The sequence below is a fragment of the Euwallacea similis genome, chromosome 4 (assembly GCF_039881205.1).
Source record: "Euwallacea similis isolate ESF13 chromosome 4, ESF131.1, whole genome shotgun sequence".
Lineage (NCBI taxonomy): Eukaryota > Metazoa > Arthropoda > Insecta > Coleoptera > Curculionidae > Euwallacea > Euwallacea similis.
Window position 1 is genome coordinate 1,222,705 of NC_089612.1, and position 18,419 is coordinate 1,241,123.

Genomic DNA, 18,419 nt, shown 5'->3' on the forward strand with positions numbered 1-18,419 from the left:
TTGGAGGCTGCAAGTTTGCTAAAGATATATGACAGTTTAAATGATTTCAGTCCCGCAACATCATAGTTTTATGTACTATAGCTAATTCTCATTTCCCGGTTTAATATCACACTGTAGCCTAATAAGTAGATGTTTGTAGAATTAATCAAAAAATGGCTTACTTAGGCAAAATTCTGTTAGAACCACAGCATTTCTAACTTAAAATTTCTTTAAACTCAATAATGGTTTTGGATGTTAGCTTTGCTACTGTAAACCTTTAACGAAAATCATACTTATCCTGTTTGTGAAAGCATATCTAGCCATAATCTTAAATTATTGCAATATAAAAATTGTGATACTTATCATTATAATATGAGACTAAATAAGAAATATTTATTATTATTTTTCCATTATTATATTAGTTCCTGTGCCGTGTGTGTGCAGCCTCTAATTTCTGTTTATAGGTGTATTATAACTACGCAGGGCATACAAAATGACTATTTATCAATGGAAGTTTAGCTTAAAAGCTTTCGGAGCAAATTAACATATTATACAAGGAGGAACAGAACGTGTTTTGTATGTCTGCAAACAGCGTCGTGGCTTTGACTTATCCATACTTTTAGATGCAATAAATTTGTAATTATTAACTAAATTTTAGTTATAGGAAATTTATTTTTAATAATATGTTTAGTCGGTAGTTGATTAGTTAAGCTTTATAATTGTTTTTGTTTTTAATGTAATTCCTCTAAAAATAGTTCTATTGTAATAAACAATCGTGTTAATAAAAGTAATTTATACTTGAGAGAAGTCTCTTGAAACTTTTATTGTTTTGCAGTTCTTCCAAATCCTGCTGCATTTAAATTGTCTTTTTCCTATGTTAGGGTGAGTTTTTAAAGAAAATAAAACTCAATTATCGTTTGTGCAATATTAATTTGTGAACTCTTAGTGAATTTAACGAGAAAAATGCTTTTAAAATTCTGCAAAACCATTTAAAATGCCTAAAATTAACATTGATGACCATTAGTACGAAGCGCGTTCCGGTAGATAGCGTTAGCTCTCTTATGGCCGCATCACCGTAGAGGCTCTCGTTGTTGCCCACTTCGTCTAGACCTCGACAGATGACGCTAACTGCCGAATTTACAATTTAAAATCTAATAAACTCTTATTCACCATTGTCAAGAAATTTTTATACATATAAGCGCACCTTTTTGAAGGACACTAAATTGTGTTTTAAATTAATTATTACTAGAAACTTTAAAGGGAGGTGAAATACTAAAAACATTTTAAAAAAGAGAGGGAAGTTAGAGGAAAATGCTTCAAAGATACATTTATCATTAATAAACTTAGGTCCTGCAACTAGTTACTTGATCCATTACCAATCTGAAGGTGATCACAACATGCAGATTAGTACAAGAGGTTTCCTGATATGATAACACAATTAGTTGCGCTTATTCATTCCAATTACAAATATTAGCCTGTAGATAACCAATTACAATAATGATTCTTAGAATCCTCTTTTGGGAATCGTAAATATCTCTATTATCTTCATATTTTGATCAATGTAAATGCAGGTGGTCTGCTACAAGATTTGCTTTAATCATACTATTAAGAAATTCGTTTGAATCCGTAGCAAACACACCTATTGTAAACACAAAGGCCAGATAACAAATTGTTCGATTGCGTACACAATCTTGAAGTAGTTACTAATCATTGTCAATCAATAGAAATAATCCAACATAAACTCAAAAAATTGAGTAATTAATTAGTATGTTCATTATGAGGTTCTAAGTATGAAGTTATTACTAGCCATAGCAAGCTTTTCCTGGCTTTGTAATTTAGGGCAATGCGACTCAAGATTCGCCCTGGAAAGAATCTACAAACAAGGCTTCAATTTTAATGAAGTCATTGAAAAGATTTGCACCAAGAACACCAATATAACCATTTCGAAGGAATGTTTGGACCAAATATGTTATTTATGCAAAGAACAGAAGCAGGATTTCTATAAAAGTGAGTATTGACGAAACTAAGGTTTAGATGATATGATATAACTATTATCCTAGTGATGGACTCTTGGAGCATTTTTCCTTACTCTGGAGCATTTTATTATGCTTCAAAAAGCGACTGGGGAAACTATGATGAATGTATTGAAGTCAGTGCAAGATCCAACACAGATGAGATTTACGGAAAATTTTGCGCGTGGGGATGGACTCTACCAATTTCGGAGAAAAATGATTCTGTAAGACAGTCAGTTTTTTAGGTTTACCTTGACTAATCCATTTCAATTTCAGGTCTACTTATTAGCTTATTGTGTTCCCCAAAAATGCCAAGCATCTGACCTTAATACCCTCTTACTAACTGAATTAAATATAACCGCAAAACTTTTCAATGATTTCTCTTGTTCTACCAAAAAGACTGATCGAGAGATAGATACGGGTGCAATTGTGGCCTTGTGAGTTTGATACAAGGGCAAAAAAAACACGTCTAAAGTTAAAACTATTTTAGGGTAATATTCATAAGCTTGTTTGCAGTTACTATTTTATCAACTGCTTACGATGTGTATCTCTATTACACTGAACAAAGTAAGTCAGTTTTACTATATTCAATCAATAATTTTTAACAACTTTTCCATAGAATCTCCATCACCCCTTTTTACCGCTTTTTCAATGTTCAGTAATGGAAAAAAACTGCTACAATCGTCTGATTATACGAAGGCAGGAGATCAAATCCTTTGCTTCCATGGCATGAAGTTCATCAGTATGTGGTGGATTATTTCTGGACATGGGTTTATTTCCTGGTTCTTGGCTCCTGTTATGGACACCGACTACAGGGCGAATGTATTTTTGGCCTAATTTTATTAATTATCAATACATTAGGTTGGATTTTGCAGTGGCAAACGCAACGCTATGCCCAGTACATTGCTTCTGCACACATATCTGTGGATACCTTTTTTTACATATCAGGATTTCTCATGGCGTATCTGTACTTTAAACAGGAACTCAGCAAAAAATCTGTAGTTCAGCAAGTCATAGCTGTTCCTATGATGATCGTTCATAGATATTTGAGGTGAGAAGCAGATTGTTTCTTTGCTGCTTTGTTGCAAAATTGGTCTTTTCTACAGACTTACTCCTGCAAATGCCATGTGCTTTGTTGGAGCAGTTTACCTCTTCAAGTACCTGCAAAATGGACCTTTCTTCTCCTACGGTGTACACACGGGACTCATCGATCCTTGCAAGAAATACTGGTGGACTTACTTTCTATATATCCAAAATTACTACAATTTTCATTATGACGAGTCTTTAGTAAGGAGTACAGTTAGCATTACCTTCTAGTGAACATTTTCTTCTCTAGTGTATACCCACTACATGGTATCTAAGTGCGGACATGCAGCTCTTCCTCATAACCCCCCTAATTCTTATTCCAATCTCAATCATCTACAAACGCTCATTCATGCGGACCATGTTAGTCTTATTAATGGTCAATATAGTGTCTTTAGTGATCCCAATTTGGACTAAACTAGAGTGGCGGAATTATGATCCGTAAGTTTATCTCTCATGCCCCTATTTAATATTAAACTATTTAAATTTAAAGGACCTTCAAGGAGTACGACTTTCATTCAAAACTAATTAGCTACTTCATCGGAGTTATGATGGGTATTTATATGAGACATCAGAAGAGTAAGCGTTTCATTATTCCAAATGTAAATTGATGGCCTTCTATGTGTATTTTTTTACCAGTTCTAATTTGATTCTAGATGGTCAATTTGAGCCTATGGTTCTTGGCTTTAGGTACCATGTTAGCTGTAATTTTTTATAGACAGGACGCACAGATTAAAAATGAGTACGTTGGAATTAGTTTGTGTTATAGCTTTACAAGACCCATGTGGTGCTGTGCATTAGCCTGGATCACTTTTGCTTGCGTTAAGGGCTATGGAGGTAAACAATTAGTCCCCGAATAAATCTTTGCCTAAATTTGATTTTAGGGCCAGTAAACTGGTTCCTTTCCTCTCCTTTCATGCAGGTTGGAGGAAAACTCACGTATTGCCTTTATATCGTGCATGGGATGGTGATAGCACATTTCTCTTTAGGAGTTCGAAACAGGCTCTATTTCTCTGACTGGCACTCTGTAAGTAGAATTATAGAGAGAAAAGAGAAGTGAAGGTTATAATTTGAAATTATTTCAGTTCTACCAGAATTGTGGCTATTTCATAGTTTCTATGCTAGTCGCCACGTTTTGGTCTCTATCATACGAGGCCCCCATGATTATATTAGAGAAAATTATTTTTGGCCACGGTAGCTATAGATTTTTATGGTTTTTGTCTGTTTTCTGTACTTTTTTTATTTTAGGAAAACCAAAACCCGTGAAGTCCTCCAACTCATGAACCTGGATGTAATTAATGTAAAACTTCGAGGTTTAAAATTATTCTGTATATAGTATGCATTAGTACGAAAACTCCATTCTAGTGCCAAGCAATTTGCCAATTTCGCAGAAAAAAAATAAAGGACAATGATCTTTCAAGTGTTTGACCAATACAAATCACCTCGTTAAGTGAAATGTACAAAGCAATTTCAATGGGACAGTGACACGGGCATTTAAAAATCCCCTAATTTTCAGGGAAATTTGGCTCCATTTCAAATGGATTTTTTCAAATTCACGAACTGAATTGTGACTGCCTGAATAACAACATTTCAATCACTGTGTTTAGGACTTAACATTGAGGAAGAACTGCCTGTTCGATTTCAGAGCTTCAATTGCCAAAAAATTGCCAATTTTCAATATCTCATAAACAATAATTTTCCACTAATCAAGGAGAGTGCCAGACTGTTTGCTGTTGCTGAATAATGGCTTCCTTATATTCCGTTTCATGTCTTTTTAATTACTAAAAATAACACATGAGGTTTAAATCAAAATAATTAATCAATTCGAAGTAGAAAAATCGGAAATTAGTCCAGGCATTTTGGGATTCTAACGTGAACTATCTGGTTCAGCTAAAATCCTTTTAAGAAGTCTTTTTAGGCCTTTAATAAGGGTTAATCCCAATAATCTTTAACGCCCGTGAACCAATTAACACGTTTCCAGAATAATCTTGGAATTGAACATCCGGACTAAGATAAAGATTCGTCATCGACACAGAGTGTAGGCCAGGTGCTTGGTCAGTTGCCAGAAAATGACCAGGGAATGTTTGCCAGACACTTAAATTTATGTTTTTTCCGCTGCCTTCCTTCCATTATGTTTTCAGTCGTGTGCAGAACATTGTTTACATGCAGTTCTAATTACTTGAATTAGCACGGGAGTGAGTGTTTCCGAAACTTGAGTTGTAGGAGTAGGTAAGTGTACTTGATACCATTGTGTGCATATAAACGGAATTTTCCAGTTGAGAGCTGCAGGTTACTGAACTGCCTTTAAATATGTGATTTTCGACCAATATCTTTCAGACAAATTTGCTCAAGAGTTCCATCCCCTCTAGCATGAAAATTTTCTTAATCCGTCTTCATCCGAATCTCTTTTCCCTCCTGCATCCCACTGAGCATTAACACGAATTTTTAATAAATACCAAATCATTCATTAATGACCCCTGTTAATACATTATTTTTTATTAACGCATTTAATTGTGCAAATTTGATGAATATGCTGCGCTTGTTGTTACCTTTCAACCAATAGTGACGCTCTGTGCTTGACACGTGGTCAGCATATATGACCTATGAAGGTCTCAAATTTTGATATTAGAAGACCATTTACTTCAGATTATAGAAAATCGCGTTAATTCAGAGTAGTCAAACTGCTTGTTCGATCGAAGTTTTATGAATATTTCAAGAGAATTGCATTTTTTATTATGTCAGTTCCTAGATCTTCATTTAAAAATTTGAATGAATCAATTTGCACCTCCGTTCATCTTCACGACTCAGGTTATTTATAAGTCGAGTTATTGCTAGTTAGATATCTCCAGACGACAAGTCCTCGCGGATTGAGGAAATTTATTCTCAGAAATCTGGGTGTAACCTATCCGCGGAAATAAAGAAAAATTACAGATGAATCTAGATAGGCTTTCCTGATATTTAATTCTCATTACTCCTAACCAACAACTCGCGAGGGAGACACCCGATGAGGAAAGAAGCGTCCAGGACAGAAGATGGTCGAGGAACCCCCTTTCGGCGGGGGAATTTCCAGCCAGTGTTGTGGATATGCCTGCCACAGAATCAATAGGTCTTAAATTATCGTAATTTTTATAAAAACTAAAGAAAAATATTCACTACAAGGTACCGTCTAGTGTTTTTCAGAATTTTAGTGTAAATTTTTGTTAATTTAAGGTAGTTACGTATAGGATAATTTAGAATTAAAACGTGAAATTGTCGGGCCCAGCATCCTCATGATACGCCAATGAGCGTCACTAGTTCGAGAGTTACTCCCGCCAAGCACAGGGTTTTTTTATCCAAGGATAATGGATGAGCTAAGTAGTGGAATTTCCAGCAGCTTCTCTATCGGGACTAGTCCTGTCTATCACGATTACCGAAAGATCCAAAAAAAGGCCAAATCGTACCTCCCAAGCGTTACGGTTTAACTCAGCCAGAAGTTATTGGACCAATAACTACCCCATAGTTTAAGTACGCCTATGGTCGTTCTCCGGTAGATTGAGTATTTAAGAATTTGCAACATGGGACGGCGGTCTCTTGCAATCTTGCACCCCCGCGCTTAGGACCTTGCTCTTGGTTCTCAACTACCGACTCGCGTGTCCTTTTACTCGTTAAAAGGTGCCTTCCGTAAATGAATCTGTGAAGTGGTTCCCGGAGGGCCGCGCAGAAATCCCGGAGGAAGTATCTGATTTTGACTGGTTGGTCTTACGACGGATTCTTCGGAAGTTCACAGACAATATGCCGTAAACACCGAGTTCGGGAAATGTAAGTGCTACATCCGACAGCAGAGAAGAGACACACAGGTTAGTTGGAGATTACCTAGCACAAGAACGGCATTGTACAATTAAGCTTAGGTTGTAGAGTTTCCTAGAGAGAATTTTCTTCCTTGTAATCCGGTTAATTTCCAAAGTAGCTGTAAAAGTGCCGTTAAGGGATCTTTTAGGAAAACTTAGGTGGTACCCCTTGGCAAACAAAGATTATACGCGATAATTTTTTTCTGTCATAAATAAATTCGTTATACAATAAAAGAATGGCCTACGGTAATTCAAGAAACAGCAATCAGGCTTTCTTCGATTCGTTAAGAGGCGAAGGGGATGGTTTCCCAAGTACCATTGAGGAAAGGGTAAGTGTGGCTGACAAGGCAGGAACAGGATTGGCCTGAAACGACTCCGGTGCCCCGCCCGCGACCTTCAAATAACACCAAATTCCACAATACCAGAACCTCAGAAAGGTTACCGATTTGCGCCTTAGGCACTCGAGAGAGCGAACTACGGGCGAAAAGGGGGCGAATTTTTCCGAAAAAATCGGTCTAGATCTACAGCAATAGCAGAGTAAAAAGCAATACTCCCGCTTGGCTCTGTCATCTGAGGCCAAAACCTATGGACCCAATAAAGCTAGGTCACGGAGCCCATAAGTCTTTATAAAATACAGGGTTTGTTGATGGGTAAAAGTTCCAGACAGGCTAAAGCACGGGCTCCAGTACCGTGCCTCCAGTTTTCTCTAGGTTCTTCCTTCCCCAAAAAAAAATGTAAAAAATCTCTTGGCCGAATCGTCGCATTGACCTTCACTTCGTTAATGAAGTTTCTTCATGTTGTAAATTAATTGAGATGCATTATTACTTAACAGTGAAATAAAGTACTTCGTAAGCTGTCCCCGATTTTGCTGTTCCAAGATCCATTACACCTACTTAGAATAAAGAATTTTGGAGTTTGGACGATCACTTCAGGTCTTCTTCAGGAAAATAGAGACAAAATTTGAAGATATTTTTTTCTTATGATGTTGACACATTAGATCAAGTTAGATTATCCTATGGCTAGGCTCGCCATCTTCCTCAAGACTAAGGGGAAAACAGGGGGGGAACAGGGGAAACGGGGGAAAACTTCCTTATGCTAAAAACTAACTAGATTCCTGCATTCCTCGTCCACGCACAAATTCACTTTACATGTCCAATTTCTGCGTTATAAACCGACTCTCTGCAGTCTCTGCCAAGCAATAAACCTATTTCACTGTCTAATTATAATTAGACCTCTTTCATAAATAAATTACAAACAATGCATTTCTGGCAACACGAATATAATAATATCACATAAGTGCCTAATTGCTTGGCAAATCAGTCTTCGCAAACTTTGTATACTCAAAGATTCCTAGAAATCAGAAGGTCTAAATATCTGCTTTGTGTCAGTTTAAATTTAACGTCCCACTGGGTGGTTTCAGTTCTGAATTATACGATTTTTGCCATACTGTTTGTGTCACTTCAAAGTGTTCACTTTGGGACCAACAAAGTTATCATAATGGTCCGACTTGAATCACCTCCGAGTCGTGGCGATCCCAAATCAATGGAGTATTTATAAAAGTGAGTTTTCTTTCGTTGGACAGCAGTCAATGAAAACATGCGCTTCATAAATTTTCACGCACACAGAAACTTTGACCTATTTTATATCGGTTAAATGCCCAAAAATCGGGAACAAACCTCAAAATTTATCGGTCCGAGGTACGAAATAGAAACTTTTACGAGGAAAAAAAGGCATAAAAGTTTAATTGGTGTTAGTTAAAACTTGGCTCTAATCCGATTTCTTAACTCTCAATATAGTTTAACGCAAACAACAAAATGAAAAACATCCTCAAAACATCCCCAGTTAACACCATAAATATGCATAAAATTTCTTGTTCTAGACCGTTATCGACTGGAAATCAAGACCATTGTCCCACAAAACCTACGGTTCGTCTAACCCACGTGGATTATTGATCCATCATCAATTACCATGGAAATGGAGGAAAGCTGGCCCACCGTTTGTCAGACATAACCGAAAAAGTTGCTGTCAGTGGGGCGAGAAAGTGCGCCCCTTGTAGACCACTTTCCCTGCTCATTCATCACCGCACGAGGACCTCGACGCTGCCAACATGAAGAGCTGATAGAAGAAGCAGGAAGAATGGAAGGAGTGGCGTTTAGTTTGGAAAATGAAAGTAATGGAGATACAGGTTAGTGATTTAATGTTTTTTTTTTAATTTCCTTAGTTTTTTTCAAAATTTCATTCTGGTTCGGTTCATGTGGTCCGGTTTACGTTAGTTCAGATCAAAGGTAAAGATGTAGTATAAGAGCATACAGATTGGAAGAAACTAGGTAGTTGATTATATTTTCCCAAGGTGGAAAGGCTTATAGAGAAATATTTAAATAACCGTTTTGAGATGTTATTTAGGTTGGTTTGAAGGAATAACTCAACTGCAGTCTGAACTAGTCTAGAAATCCGATCAAAGTTAATTTCCAGAAAAAAGTCTTAATGAAGATTTACCTAAATTGCTTTATCTAAATCTTCTTTTAGCATCTTTTTGTGGAACTAAATTGAAAACAGTACCGTAACAGACAGCACCTTGCTGAAGGTCAGAAATGTCTAAAAATATGTTCAAATTTCTACAAAATTTCCACATTTTGAAAATGGCAAAATGAAGAAACGGCATTTTCTCCAATGATAAATTGCGATTTTGAAGGCAAATATTTTGGCTGTAAAAATAAGGTGACTTTCGTGGTAATTATAAAAGTTTAACAATGATGTATTGATGAAGTGATTTTTGGCACATATGATGGCTACCTTGACAATAAATCAACACTTTACTAACACAATAATTACCTCTCAATGTAAGGGAAAAATCTTCTATATGCTCTTCAAAAATCGGAAAATTACCGAAAATAATCAAGTCAAGTAGGCCACAATACTGGTCACCCTATGACGTCACGATTTTTAACCAATGGCGTGTAGTTGTTTTCCAAATTCCACTATACAGGGTGATTTTGAAAGTCCTGGATATTTTTTCAAATTTTACCTAACGTTTTCTTGTATAAGATGGAGCTTAGATTTTTGGCAAACGAATCAGAGCTCTCTAACGCCGAATAAAAAAAAGTATTTTTTGCGATTTTTGCGAAAAGCCGTCGATCAATTTGTCTTTCTACTCTTGTGATAATTTTACGTCTATGCATAAATAATGATACATAAATTGCAAAGCAAAGAAGAGAAGAAAATTACATTTGGAAATGCTCCAATAGAGTGGTTGAAGGGAAGAAAAAGCACAATTATCTTGTTTGTCTTGGAAGGCAGAGAGCGTTCAGAATGGTCCAGTTGTGACGATTTTTGCCTGAATTTCTGGCAGTCTTTCAGATGTTCTCGTCATCCATGTGAGTTCGTACAGTAATCATTTTAAAATAATCCAACAATCCCAGTCAGATTGGCTTAAATAAATTTAAAAAAAGTTTTGACTCGCAACGATAAAATATGATCCCGTTTCAACTGCTTACAATATGATTTTTCCAAATACTTTTATGCCAACAAAAACCAAATATGCAAATACTAAGAAATTCAATACAAAGTCTCACTAATCATTTAGAACTGTAGAAGTTCTTCTTCAGTTGAAGGAACTGAAGACCTGAGAACTTGTGTTCTGAAATCCTCGGGATACAACGAATGTTTTTTTGTCGCCACATAGCTTTCTTCTCAGAACATACGTTAGTGCACCAGTTCACGAATTGCGCTTTGAATTGCACATGAAATTCGCAAATAGAACCTTGATGAATTACCACGAAACTCTCCATTTGAAGGTGACTGTAAAAGAGAGAGAGGCAGGAAAAATTTCTGGAAAATAATTTTTATGGTATTTGAACCAATAGAACGCAGAAATATCAAAAACCAACGGGAGTAAAACTAGCAATTTCCTCCCTTCTTGTGCAAATGCCTTTTGCGTATTTATGATTCTTAGAGAGCTGCTTTCTCCTGAGCTATAGAAGTTCTTATTATTAAATTTTGGTGTAAATTCGCACCTAGAAATTTGCAGGTAAAAAGATCTTAAATTGCTTTTTGGCAAAATTGTCAGTTTATCAAAATAAAATTGACCATTAAGTTTTCGAGGTTTTAAATTAGGAAGGCACGTTATATTAACGACCCAAATTTGCATGGTTGCCCGCAAAAACTGTCCATTAGAAATGGCTGAAAATGATGTATAATTGAAATTGAATGAATCACAAAATATATTTCATTTTAGTCGCAATAATTAATGTTTCGGAGTATCGAAATTTACGAAAACAAATTTCTTTTACTGCCAAAACCCACAAAGCTATAAATACCCATTAATTCTCAACTTATACGCAGAATTAGCGTTATTGATCTTCCAACCTCAATAAATATTCCTATTGTCAATCCACAGCACAAAGCTCCTTTGTGCCCTGGATTTTTTTCACTACAAATCCGACTTTCGATGCTACCTCGAACCATTATAACAAACACCGACTTTCTTATGATCATTAAAGTGAAAAGAAGTTATTAAACAAAGACCTATAAATACACCAGTGTTAAAAATAGGTAATAAGCATTGTTGAACGTCAGAAATGCAAGTTGAGCTATTGTAAGAAGTTTCCGCGGAATCATGCCAAGTCTACATCACCGTTAAGCGAAATTATTGCTTTAATGGAAGTCATGTTTCATAATGCATTAAAGAGCGATGAATAATGCAAATTTCCAATCGTAGAACTGGAGGTAAACGTGAGAACCCTGCAGGCATGTCTGTTCCCTCCTCAACTCACAACATCCAGCAGTTACTTTTCGAACTTCTTCGTTAAGACTTGTCAGAGCGAGGTGAACGAGGATGATGAAGAGACGAAGATCAAGATCAAAGAAACGTTTTCGCTCAAAGAAATATTCCCTGCTGCTCGAGACACTGCCTTCGTTTTTCAACCTCCCAGATGGCCCACGGAATGTCAGGTAAGCTTGAGTGACTAGTCTTTCTCTTCATGGTCAATCATTGCAACTCAGGTGTTGGAAGAAAAAATCAAACATATCAGCTACATTCCTCCTTCTCCTGAGCCATACTATTCGGTAACAGGCAGCGAAGTGCAGCCCAAACCCTCTGGGGAGGAATTTGGATTTATAGTTTATCAGTACACTCCCATAAGTGCAGTTAATTATGTAAGTGAGGATTCTAAAGAACCTGCTTAAAATACTGCAAATTTCATCAGTTCAGTAGATCTAGCGTTGGAGGAAGCAGATATCTCTTGTCTTCTAATCTATGTCCTGAGGACGATAGCCTGCAGTTTGAATCCAGATTCGAATCGGGAAACTTGGCCAGAGCTATTAAAATCAGTCCCAACTACTATGAGCTGCACCTCAGATCGGATCTCTACACCAACAGACATATGCAATGGTTTTATTTCAGAATTACCAATATGAAGAAGAACTTCTTATATAGGTTTGTTATAATTGAAGTTGAGGGCATTTGGGATAGGGTCTCTCTTGTAGGTTTTCAATAACAAATTGTTCTAAAGAGGGAAGTTTGTACAACGAAGGAATGAGGCCTCTTATGTACTCTAAAAAGGAAGCTCAAATGCATTCGATCGGTTGGAGGAGGTGCGGACAGAATATTACGTACTTTTGCAACGAAAATGTGTAAGTTGAAATGCAATTGGCAGAAAATTGGTTTTGATGTGACCTCCACGATATTAATGGGGGCGTTTATTGATTTCCGTATTATCATGTATATGCAACATTATCCAATTTTTAAATAGAACTAGTGGCTGGCAAAATTTGATAGTCACGAAGAATTCTCATAAAGCACCCCTTTGTTGCCAATTTCCATTCGATGACTTTTAATGGTTTAAAATTTTTATTTATTTTATTATTACTTATTTCCCCAAATAGTTACGAAATATTCCATTAATAACGAATTTAATAATGCATTCTGACAACTCAATTAATGCTAAACCCAGAGATTTTGTTATTCTGAAAAAGTTCCAGAAAATTCTATCAAAATGTAAATTTTCGTTTGTTATTAAATATTGTCCTAAAAAATAATTTCGAAAAATTTCATCTACATACATATAATGTTTCTGGTGTTAATTTTGGTGAAAATCCAACAGTTTTAAATCCAGAGGTCAAGAAATATGAATGTTTGAATGTCTGAATTAGTTTGAAGATTTCAATATTTAAAGGGAGAAGTATGCACTACATATCGACATAAACGCGTATTGATATTTCAAGGACAGTTGCGATTTTTTCAAAATTGTATGGTTTCTGATATAGATTCTGTTTTCAAAGATTTCTATCTTGCACGCCTCTGTTTCCTCGTGAATTAATATGCCTATTTGAAAATTGGTTTAATCTTACCAACAGCATTATCTGTCATCCACTTCCTATTTTAGAGTAGGAAAAAAAACTTTTTTCCACCCTATATTCCAATCACAAATCGATCTTTTAAATGTCTTCAATTCAGTCAAGGACTTCAGGAGAAGGAGCTCAGGGAAGGAACTTCAAGTCAAGGACTTTCGTTTACACTGAGTACGATGGTGCATCTATCCCTCTTTCACCTCTTGATTCTCGAGCCGTTTTTCGTAAAGGATGCCCCAATATTGACCTCTGTGGGGTTCTATTCAGCCAATATTCTTCTATTAGTATTATTTGACTGGATTCAGATCATTCTATCATGCATAGCAAGGAGGAATAGTTGAATATATTTTTAGGATAAAAATATCCTTGAAAGTAGACAATAAAATGTCCAAAAATAAACGAAGAAATTCCTCAAAAAGGATTAAAAATGTATGAAGTAAGAAGCAGTTTTGCATTCTTCTAACTAAAAAAAACACTTTTGATTGTCCTTTCAGGCACCTTCTGAAAACTAAAGATACTTACCACCTAATTCTAAATAAAAAGGATTGACAAAAATCTAAAACAAGCCGGATGATCCCTGTTTTGTTAAAACTAACTCACTACATTATCGCGTGACTAAAGCGATTAATTTCTTTCAAAACTTAACAATGAACAATAATTGACCGCCTTTTCGTCAATTACCTGCAAACTTTGCCAATTTGTAAAACTTCCAAGGTATAACCAGGCGTATTTATTACTCTTACTGCCATTGTTGCTGTTTTAGACTAATGATGAATCAAAGTTTTTATGATAATTAAAGAACTACGTATATATACATATTTAGCCAAGAAAACTACTTCGAACTTACAGGAAACAACAAGAATAATAATTAATAGTGCTTAGTTTTCTCTATTACCCCCAATACAGCACATTAAAGTCCTTATGACGCTCCTTAAGCTTAGATGACACGCCCTGCGAGTTTGCAAAGCCACTGAATGATTGTCCAGAAACATTTCCGACTCTGTCCCTATGCCCTTTTCCCTGTATAAATATAGCACTTTAACATCAGAGTATTTGTTGGCCACCGGGACGTTGCTATTGTCGTCAGGCTCTTCTCTGCTTATGGGAATAGAAGTGGCATAGTATCGAACCCTCTTTTCCAAGAACTCTGGAGAGGTCTTGCACTTTTCCAGACTAACTATCTGGAGCGGTTCGGTGTCCCCATTCTTCGCGTCCACGTAAATTAGATCGGAAATCGATTTGGATAGAGACATTGGAATGTTCGATAAGGTGATGATGTGACACTAAGAATTTGACAAACGACCTGTGGTGACAGATTTGATTGGATACCTGTTGGTCGCATTGTTGGCAATTGAATCGGTTTATTTTTGATCAGAGGTATTCATTATATTGTGACGCAGTTCGAATCATCAGGTGCTAGTCGATGATCCAAAGCTCTTGGAATTCCAGAACTTCAGAAGATCCGGATCAACCTCAAACGTACACATTAACCTTCACCCTAACTTTCCCTCACGAAGAGGACGAAGTCTATTTGGCCAACTGCTACCCTTACACCTACTCGGACCTTCAGGACCATTTGGCTGAAATCAGGGCTCATCCAGTGAAGCAAGCTTATAGTACTGTCCGACTTTTGTGTAGGACTATGGCTGGCAATGATGTGTATTTCGTCACAATTACTTCACCACAAGTTCCTGGCGAACACAAGGTAATAAATTTGAGTTCATTTGAACTTCGTAATTATTTCTTCTTGATTACCACAGAAGAAACGAGCGGTGGTGTTGACTGCTCGGGTTCATCCAGGAGAGACTCCCTCCAGCTGGATAATGAAGGGGATTCTGGATTTTCTCACTGGGGATTCGACTCCTGCCAAGGATTTAAGGGACAAGTTTATTTTCAAGATTGTTCCAATGCTGAATCCTGACGGTGTTATTGTGGGCAATAACAGATGCTCTTTGTCTGCGAAAGACTTGAACAGGCAGTACAGGACCGTAATGAGAGATGCTTATCCTTCAATTTGGTATACCAAACTTATGGTTAGAAGGTGGGTTATCAGGGCTTTAAAGAAGGACTCCGTAATGTATCTATTATTTGAAGGTTGTTGGAGGAATGTGGGGTGGCTTTATACTGTGATTTACATGCCCATTCAAGAAAGCATAACATTTTTATATACGGTTGTGAGAACAGGAGAGGAGGAGACAGAAGACTGCAGGAGCAAGTTTTTCCCTTGATGTTACACAAAAACACTGCCGATAAGTTTTCGTTTGAAAGTTGCAAATTCCGGATTCAAAAGGCCAAAGAAGGAACCGGTCGGGTTGTCATGTGGATGATGGGAATTGCCAATAGCTACACTCTAGAGGCTTCTTTTGCAGGCTCTATGCTGGGAGCTAGAGCTGAAACTCATTTTAGCACTCAGGACTACGAGCAGATGGGAAAGTCATTTTGCCAGACTCTACTGGATTTCTATGACGAGGACCCCAGAAAGGTATATCTGCAATCTGTTGTTTGATGGTTCTGATAACTATTGATTTGACTTCCAGGAGAAACTTCGAGTGAAAATAATCGAGCGCTTGACCAAAGAAGGGTCAAACGCGGACGAACCTACCAACATCCCCCTAAGCGATTATTCGAGGTATAGGAAAAAGTCAAAAGGCAAAAAGTCGAAACACCCACCCTCAGCACCTTAGACACACAAAACAATCCCACTCACTCGAGTAAAACAACTTTTGGGTCGCAAGAAAGATGGTAAAAGTATGTTCTTAGTTTGGGTTTTTTGGTCTTCTTTTCTCATCCACGCCCATCTCTGTGTTGTCGTCTCTTGCTAGAAGATTTTGTATTGATAAGTACTTATGAACGAGATTCTACAATTTCTCATGCATACAAGGGTCTGCAAAAATGAAGCTTCAAAAGTAGTTTTGCTTTTGTCCTGTTCGAGTGTAAAAGCACCTCACCACCACTTTATTTTGAAGGATTTAAACTTGTTTTGACGATGAAATTTTAGATCCTTCATGAGCACCCATTGCATTAAGTGTTAGCCACAATGCCGAAGCTGAACATGCAAATTTTGCACTTGCAGTATTGTACAGTGTTTGAAATTCGAGCTCAATGATCGAATTTAAAACACTAAAAAAGCTTTCTTAATGTTTATTATATAGAAAGAAGATTTTATATATAGAAAGCTTTTCTGTGTACACCCACTCTTGGCACACCCATACAATAAATCACCTCCTTCATTAATATACTAATTTTTTCGAATGATTTATTTAGTGATGACGGAGACACCTCCAGCAGTAGCGATGAAGTGGGTTTTGAAGAAAAAGACGAGGACGAAATCCTCATCCCTCAGCCGCCTCCACCATCGCCAATTTCATCCAAAAGACCAGCGGGACCATCAAAATGCTCCCCTCCACGTAAAACCAAACTGATCACCTCCAGAAGTCCTGGAGCTCCCAGAAAACCTTTACCGGTGAATAGAAAATATGACTTGGAAATTAGGGAATACACTCAGTATGAAATAGATCACCCCGAGTGTGATTCAGAACCTGTAGTAGAGCAGAGAGTAATTTGGGGCAAAGCTCATAAAGCACAGAGTGTGGTTGTATTAGATATGCCTCAGGCGTTTGACAATGTAGGACGCTCGAATAGTGAACACGGCTTGCATTGCACCACATACCGTGAGCTTTAAAATATGATTTTGAGCACTAGCACTAGAATATTTGTAGATTTATTATTTCTCACTGTTTTGTGTTCTTTTAAGATAAATTATTGACAACTTGTATGTTATGTCGCTTTATATTGACTTTTATTAAAAGACATGTAGGATCAGATTATAAATAACATTGTATTCTTCATTATTTGATTCTTATAGATTTGTTACTGGAGGGATTTTCCCGTTTAATAAATTATAAAAACCTTTGAAGGTTTAATTTTTGTAGATTTGCAAGGCGACCCTTAAACTATCCCTTTCTGATAAAGAGTATTATAACAGCAGTTCAGAAAGTGAAGAAGAAGAAAAAATTGTGAAAACCCAGATAAAAATCCTGAGGAAGAAGAAAAAGAAGAAGCGAAAATCTCGAATAAAACAAAAAGAGGTACGTAGTTTTATATTTGACTTCGTGTGGATCTAAAGCTTTTTACTTTTGAAATATTCAACTTCAGCCTCATCTCCAAGAGCACTCAGACAGCGAAATAACGTACAAAAGAACCACCATAGGTAATACAAGTTTGTCCGTGTTTGACTTGATTGCTAGCGACAAAATTCCTGCCTCCCAAACACCTGTGCGATCGAGAACACCACAATCTCGGTATTAAATATTACTAAAATATGGAAAAATTCTTAAACACATTATTCAGGGTCTTGGTGGAGAAGAAAAACGACATTACAAAACAACTTTCTGAAGTCCAAGCGAAGCTTTACGCCTTAAAACGGAAGCTTTGGTTCGGAATTGGGCAAGGAGATTCTCCGATTTCATGGGGTAGCAGCCAGGTGTTTATATCCAGTAGCAGCACTCAAAAGTATTCTATATTCTTCATTTCTATGATTCATTCTATTAATCATCTTTTAGGACAACAAAGAAAACTCATTTAAAAAGAGTTTCAAAAGCTACTGAAAAGACTGTAAAAAAGGTGTCGAAACTCAGCACTGAGAAGATAGAGGGGACCGCAAAACTTCAAAATGGGTATACAATCATAACACTAACAATACCACCCATTACATAAAGTTAGTTTTACTTTATCATCACATTTCATACATTCGCCTTTGTTAAAATCCCATAATTCTACTTAAAAACGATAAATTTTAGGATAAACCGTCAACAAGCAATATCCTGGCTATCCGTAACTGAAAGACCCTCGAAGCTTCGGAAGTCTAAAAGCCTGTCGGACACCATGAGTATGTTATGTGAGAAGGTCAAAGACATGAGAGTGAACGATTCTCGATCTATAAAGGGCGAGAAAATCAAGAAAAAAAAGAAGAAGTGCAAGTTTTCTAAAAAAGCCAAGGCTATAAGCAATGCGAAGATATTTGTATCACCCCAATGAGACTGACTATAACTTTAGTGATGGAGAGGGTGGACTGCAATTCACTTTTCTTTATTGTATTTGGGGTTTTAGATAACTTTTTAGTAGGTATTTTTGCAAATAATAAAAGAAGTTTAGGATAAATCTGTGACTG

The 18,419-nt window shown here is 36.7% G+C and overlaps 2 protein-coding genes across 6 annotated transcripts; both read left to right on the forward strand.

The window, feature by feature from the left end:
- Positions 1 to 1,728: 1,728 nt before the first annotated feature.
- LOC136408121 (nose resistant to fluoxetine protein 6-like) lies at positions 1,729 to 4,494 on the forward strand. The gene is made up of 13 exons (XM_066388951.1): positions 1,729 to 1,986; positions 2,040 to 2,215; positions 2,268 to 2,428; positions 2,482 to 2,558; positions 2,611 to 2,813; positions 2,867 to 3,042; positions 3,098 to 3,278; positions 3,328 to 3,515; positions 3,568 to 3,676; positions 3,731 to 3,911; positions 3,959 to 4,101; positions 4,160 to 4,268; positions 4,323 to 4,494. The coding sequence occupies exons 1-13, from the start codon at positions 1,770 to 1,772 to the stop codon at positions 4,355 to 4,357; spliced, it is 1,956 nt and encodes a 651-aa protein (XP_066245048.1). The 5' UTR covers positions 1,729 to 1,769; the 3' UTR covers positions 4,358 to 4,494.
- A 552-nt stretch (positions 4,495 to 5,046) lies between these two features.
- On the forward strand, positions 5,047 to 18,409 carry LOC136408118 (cytosolic carboxypeptidase 2-like). 5 transcript variants are annotated; one of them, XM_066388940.1, is made up of 16 exons: positions 5,047 to 5,303; positions 8,781 to 9,086; positions 11,619 to 11,851; positions 11,903 to 12,055; positions 12,106 to 12,335; positions 12,386 to 12,532; positions 14,699 to 14,954; positions 15,010 to 15,290; positions 15,344 to 15,731; positions 15,787 to 15,878; positions 16,514 to 16,712; positions 17,182 to 17,337; positions 17,405 to 17,550; positions 17,600 to 17,761; positions 17,812 to 17,925; positions 18,049 to 18,409. In XM_066388940.1, the coding sequence occupies exons 2-16, from the start codon at positions 9,038 to 9,040 to the stop codon at positions 18,284 to 18,286; spliced, it is 2,844 nt and encodes a 947-aa protein (XP_066245037.1). In that variant the 5' UTR covers positions 5,047 to 5,303; positions 8,781 to 9,037; the 3' UTR covers positions 18,287 to 18,409. The 5 variants fall into 5 exon arrangements, with proteins under 5 accessions (XP_066245037.1, XP_066245039.1, XP_066245040.1 ...); XM_066388942.1 differs by having other exon boundaries at positions 5,048 to 5,303; positions 17,600 to 17,734; XM_066388943.1 differs by having other exon boundaries at positions 5,048 to 5,303; positions 17,812 to 17,966; positions 18,049 to 18,159.
- Positions 18,410 to 18,419: the final 10 nt, after the last annotated feature.

Excerpts from the sequence above, each read along its gene's own strand:
- LOC136408121 (XM_066388951.1), top strand. The coding sequence starts at position 1,770 with ATGAAGTTATTACTAGCCATAGCAAGCTTTTCCTGGCTTTGTAATTTA. Across the intron at positions 4,102-4,159 it reads ATTTCTCTGACTGGCACTCT|TTCTACCAGAATTGTGGCTA; the intron begins GTAAGTAGAATT and ends AAATTATTTCAG. Across the intron at positions 4,269-4,322 it reads GAAAATTATTTTTGGCCACG|GAAAACCAAAACCCGTGAAG; the intron begins GTAGCTATAGAT and ends TTTTTATTTTAG.
- LOC136408118 (XM_066388940.1), top strand. The coding sequence starts at position 9,038 with ATGGAAGGAGTGGCGTTTAGTTTGGAAAATGAAAGTAATGGAGATACA. Across the intron at positions 14,955-15,009 it reads AAGTTCCTGGCGAACACAAG|AAGAAACGAGCGGTGGTGTT; the intron begins GTAATAAATTTG and ends TGATTACCACAG. Across the intron at positions 15,291-15,343 it reads ACCAAACTTATGGTTAGAAG|GTTGTTGGAGGAATGTGGGG; the intron begins GTGGGTTATCAG and ends TATTATTTGAAG.